At 48.4% G+C, this 5507-nt stretch overlaps 2 protein-coding genes across 2 annotated transcripts; both read left to right on the forward strand.

The window, feature by feature from the left end:
- Positions 1-174: 174 nt before the first annotated feature.
- On the forward strand, positions 175-4557 carry TEOVI_000697300 (uncharacterized protein; the record flags this gene model as incomplete). Its single annotated transcript, XM_067223321.1, has 1 exon — positions 175-4557. The coding sequence occupies one exon, from the start codon at positions 175-177 to the stop codon at positions 4555-4557; it is 4383 nt and encodes a 1460-aa protein (XP_067079422.1).
- A 331-nt stretch (positions 4558-4888) lies between these two features.
- On the forward strand, positions 4889-5239 carry TEOVI_000697400 (dynein light chain 2B, cytoplasmic, putative; the record flags this gene model as incomplete). Its single annotated transcript, XM_067223322.1, has 1 exon — positions 4889-5239. The coding sequence occupies one exon, from the start codon at positions 4889-4891 to the stop codon at positions 5237-5239; it is 351 nt and encodes a 116-aa protein (XP_067079423.1).
- Positions 5240-5507: the final 268 nt, after the last annotated feature.

Genomic DNA, 5507 nt, shown 5'->3' on the forward strand with positions numbered 1-5507 from the left:
GTATTAACGCTCTGTGTTGCTTTTGTGGCAGCTTGTGCTATATACGAGCCCAAAAGAAAACTGTTTTTGGTGGCGTCACTCCCTGTTCGGTTCATAAACTTTCGTTGTTGCTCCATCCGCGCGCTCCGTGCCAAACATTATAGGGTATTATTACGCAGTGTATTTTTATATTAGATGGCAACCAACGCGCGCATTCTAGGGTTCAACTCTCCCTCTGCTCTCGTCGCTGCGGGTGACGACTTTCTCCTAGGAGCGGGGGGTGGCATCGTTATCCGACGCAAGGAAGAGTCGTCCCAGTGGATCCCTTGTGAAGGGCGCTACGCGATCGGTGCGCTGGCGTTTTCACCCTCTGCAGGTTTGCTGTGCGTAACTGAGGTGAAGCTGGATGTGTCGCTGCACGTTTTCCGATTTCCAGAACGTCACCACCTGCAGTGTATTGATAATGTTGCGACCGTGGATGTGCAGCACATGTTATTCTCGAGTGATGGAGAAATGTTAGCCCTTCTAACATGTATACCAACAACTTGTGTTACTTTTTATTCAGCCGCTCGCGGCAACAGATTGGTGAAATGTGCCTCGACCGAGCTAGGCGGTGTCTTCTGCAAGCACTTAACGTTTCCGTTGCATCGGCATGATTGTATAGCCGTTTTGGAACCACACGGTGTTCGAATTGCGTGCAACATGGATTCGGCCACATTTGTACCAAGTATTCTCACATTGAGTTCGAAGGGACACTATTTTCACTCTTGCGTATGGGGCACTGAGGGTCTGTACTGCGGTGCTGGTAGGGGGCAGGTAGTTCTCTTGGACGAGCTGAGAACAGATATGAAGAATTATATAAACTGCGAAACACCTCACAATGTTACTGCTCTACTGCAAAACGGGACTCTTTTATTCATTGGAACGGAGTGTGGTGATGTGTTTACTTACAATATTGATCAGAAGGCACAACGGCTGCTTGTGAGATTAGGTCGTTCGGTAGTTCGTTTACTGACGTTACCAGACGTAAATGATGTTTTAGTTGCAACCAGTACCGATGTAACAAAAATTTCTGTGGACACCGCGCAGTCTGTTTTTGTTCGACGCCGGAGCGCCTCCGACACTGTGAAGCTTCTGGTGTTGGGAGGTCTCGTCGTGATAGTGTGTTTAGATGGGAGTCTCGTTACTTATGATCAGGACACGAATACAGCAGGGCACACCCCTGTCAGATTTCCCGAGAAAGTTGTAGATGCGTGCGTCGTGGGCTCCGTAGCGGTAGTCGTATATGACAGCGGGTTCGTCCGTTCCTTCACAGTGGAAAATACCGTTAGTGTTGTTTCCCAGATGAAGGTAAGTGACTGTCCCTTGACCGCTTGCACATCTGACGGAGTTTCACTCTTAGCTGTATGTGACAAAAATGTAGTCCATTTCATTGAGGTGGCGGATGGACTTCTTGAGACCGCAGCCTCCTCGGATATATTCGCTTGTGCCGTGACTAACTTGCGATGGGCAGTGAATGGTGGACAATCGGTGCTGGCAGCATGTAACAATGGCGAGGTGCACAACTTACGCTTCACTGGGAAGTGTGATTCCGCGTCAGCTGGTGTGACTGTTGATATGACTTGGCGCTTGGACTTCCCGGTTAACGACTTTCTGCCTCTCTACGGTGACGGCGATGTGATCAACGTCTTCGTCCACTCGGTGGACAAAGACACCAAGATGTACGCCCTGGAGCGGCAGCGAGTAAAGGAGAGTAAACCCCTGAGGCCTTACTTCCTTATGCGTGATCATGAATGCGGTGGCAATGTGCTGCAGCGTCTTGGAGGGGATAGCATCATTTCCGCAGGAGGAGATGGCAGAGTAGTTGTAAGGGATATCTCACACTACTTGATGAAATTACCTCCTGTGCCACCGACGAAAGAAAAGAAACACCCACTTAAGGAATTTTTGTTACGACCATTTGGTAGGGGCGGTATTACGTGCCTCTCGGTGTGGAATGCTGCCGGAGGGTTTGTCTGTGGAGGAAACGATAGTGTTGTTCATTTAGTTCCCGTTGGGAAATCACCTATCCACTATTCATGGAGTGAACCCTTCTGGCACCAAAGAGCTATCTCAACATCACCGAGTCGTGCAAGTTCTCCAAGTGATGCTGAAACACTTTCAGCAGAACGGTCGCGCTGCCGTATAATATCGGCTCTGGCCGACCTGAGGATGGAAGTAGAGAAGCTGCTCCAGGAAAGGACCCCAACTGTGCGCGCAGAAGATTTCCTTTTGCCTGAACAACGACAAGCGTTTAACGAGGAATGTGAGGTGGAGATCCACAAGGCGAGGGAAGATGACTACTACAGCCTGGTTCACAATGAGTTCGTGCAACACACGATCAAAACTGAATGTTGGGACGTCATGGAGGTGCAACGCTCGAAAATCGTGAGCATGACAGATCCCGAAACGGAAGTTCACAACTTCCATCTGCGAAAACCTTGTGCCCAACGAGCAAAAATACAGAAAAAAATCAAACTGATGAGGGCTATACAGATAAAGACTGAGGAGTGCTTTACGTTGTCATCACTAGTTAAAAGGGCTAAGGAGGGGAACTTATGCACGGAGCAGCAGGTTTGCGGGCCCCCCAGTGATGTAGACGAATTGCTTTATGACACTTTGGACGTCTACACCGGCCCTCGCGCGACCATACAGTTGATTTTGCTAGAATGTAAAATTCTTCACGAAAAAAAGTCATTCAACATCCGGTTTGACACCTTGCGGGAGCGCAAGAGCCGAGAGCTGAATCTCATTGCGGAAAGGAACGGACGTTGCGTTCGCATCATGCAGCAGCTGGGAGAGCACACATGTCCACCAAATGTTTTATTCACTCCTGTTTTTGATATAGAGGAAGACCCCCAAACTGTCTTTGAGGTTTTTGACTCTGAGATTGACCCTGAACTCCTCAAACTAGCCGTCAAAAGTGACGATGGGGAGCTTGTAGTTTCCCCTTCCGATGAAGCTGCTTTAAAGACCTGGATGGATGGCCTCGAGAAAGTCACCGAGGTTCTTCGCGTCAACGTGCCGATTCCCCCATTCGCTGACAACTCACTCGAGCAATATGTACCGCCTGAAGAGCGGAGTGATGAGCAACAGAGAATATTTGAGGAGTATGAAAAAGAGGTTGCAGAACAAACTGTGTTGATCAATGAGAAGAAAGAGTTACTGCGAGGGGAAGTTGCAGCATTGGTGAAAGCTAACATGACTTCTGCGAAAGCAATAGATGATGAGATTGACGTGCTAAGAACTGACCGTATGCTAGTCGCTCAACTCGTGGACGAGCTGGAGCTACACCAGGTGAATGCGCTGTGTCTGTTTCTACTCAAGAAAACGATCCGCAATAAGTTTCTGGGTGTCAAGCGAGAGGAGGAGGACCTTCTGTGCCGGTTGAGGCAATTGGATAGTCTTTACGAGTACCGCCTGAAATTGTATTTGGCCTCGGAGGCGAGGGTGCAGGACTGCATTGAAGAAGAAAAGAACATGATTACGGACATGCGCTGTTTGCCCCCATTCACCGATCCGGATTGGGGAGAGAGACTGAACAGGCGCTTCACGACTTGGCGTTCCAAGTACGAGGATGGCCTAGCTAAGGTCCCGGAACCCACTCGCTCGGGTGTGGTTCCTATTCCACTATGGGAACAGTACTGCCAGTGCTGTAGGGCAGTCGTGGAGGCAAGGGATAAAATAATTCACCTTAGAGGCGAAGCAGACGCACTCAATGATGAAGTGGTAGAGGTTGAGACGGAAAAAAAGAAAGCACAGTTTGCACTTGACGACAAGGAAAAGGCCGAGGAGGCATGTAGAAAAGAAGTCATAGAGAAGGTACTCGACATACAAAACTTATACACGCTGCAGCAAGGACAGGTGCAGGATGAGAACGCTATGGTGAGCGATGATTTCACCGACTTCTCCATTCGATGGGTGAAGAACATTACAGATTACAACGACCTTATCTTCGCTAGCTTTGACGAAATACGATCCCTTATGAGTCGTTCATCACAACTTCGGCAGTCTATGAAAACATGCTCTTGGGAAACAGAACGTCTGTTATACTGCATTGGAACGCTAGAAATGGAATTACGGCAGTTGCACACATTAAGAGTGACTCGGCAGATGCAGGAGACCATCCATACCGGCGCTGTAACGTCTCTCGAAAGGGAAATAAACAAGATGGATGCACGAATCGAGGCTGTTCGAAGTGTCATGTCAAAGAAGGTTGAGGAGCGTAACCGGGTCATATCAAAGCTAAAAATGCAAATTAACGACAGACGCGCGGAGAACCAGTACCTGAACAACCAAGTCCAAGCTCTGACAAACAGCGTTGAGGATAAGAAAGCTGTATGGGGTATGCTTGGGGAACACAACAATGATAAAGATCGTCTCCGTGAGAGGATGAGGGAACTATACGAGAATAGTGAACTTGAGGAGTTGGCTCGCTGCCAGCAAGAGGAACTTGTTCGCCTTAAAAACGAGGTAGATCGCTTGCGTGAGGCCACATTTCCCTCATTTGCTGTTGTTACGAGGAGGACCGCCAGATGATGGCGGTGCCCTGCTGACACTGGCGAGGGGGGGCAAGTGAGGCAGAAGTCGGCGTTATTCGGACAAGTGGCAGAAGGAAGTATTATGTAGCAAGTTGGAAACTAGAGGGTTGCGCTCCATTTCGTGACACGGTGGTTCATGTATTTTAGAGCATATACTATCAGTGAACTAACGTCATCAGAAAAATTTGCCCCACTAGGGCCTTGCAATTGTGGCCTGTGTGCTTACCCGTGTGCTACTAACTTCTATCTTCTGCACAAGCGCTTTCTTTTTTTTTAAGTAATTGTTGTTGTTGTTGCTTTAGCTGGAAAGTAGTGGTGCTGTGAAGCGAATGGAATTTAACGCATCAACTACCAACGAGCGTGAGCGGCGAATCAAATCTGTGGAGGAAGTACTGCTCCGCATCGCTAAGCATGAGGGTGTTGTTGGATATCTTGTGCTGAACCCTGCAGATGGGCGAGTTATGAGGTATTCAGGTTTTTCATCAGATGAGCGGAAAGTCAAAAAGTATGCAGATAAAATAAATGGCTTCACAGCGTTGGCAGCCTCCACCATCCGTACTATTGACTGGAAGGATGACCTCACCTTCCTTCGTATGGGTCTCGGGTTGACCGAAATACTGATAGCACCAGACGTAGACAAGCAGTATGTTTTGATTGTCGTGCAAGAGATCAGATCTTGATAGAGGAGCTGTGGAAATTGCTATGGCAGATGATGCAGGCTGTGCGGTGGTAGCTAGCCGGGAGATGTTTCCTTTGCTTCCAATTTCTTTCTGAGCATTTGTTTTGCCTTGTGGAAATGGGAGACTTGGGGACGGCAGGATAATTGTGTTGTTGTCGTGTATCCTTTTCCGAAACGAGGTGGCGCAAATACTTCCTGTTGCCCAATTCCGCTTGATAATGTTCATGTATGTGCATATATGTGCGCGTGCTTATGTGTTGTCCCTTTCG

Source organism: Trypanosoma equiperdum, assembly GCF_001457755.1.
Source record: "Trypanosoma equiperdum strain OVI genome assembly, contig: ctg_1836, whole genome shotgun sequence".
NCBI classification, from domain to species: domain Eukaryota; phylum Euglenozoa; class Kinetoplastea; order Trypanosomatida; family Trypanosomatidae; genus Trypanosoma; species Trypanosoma equiperdum.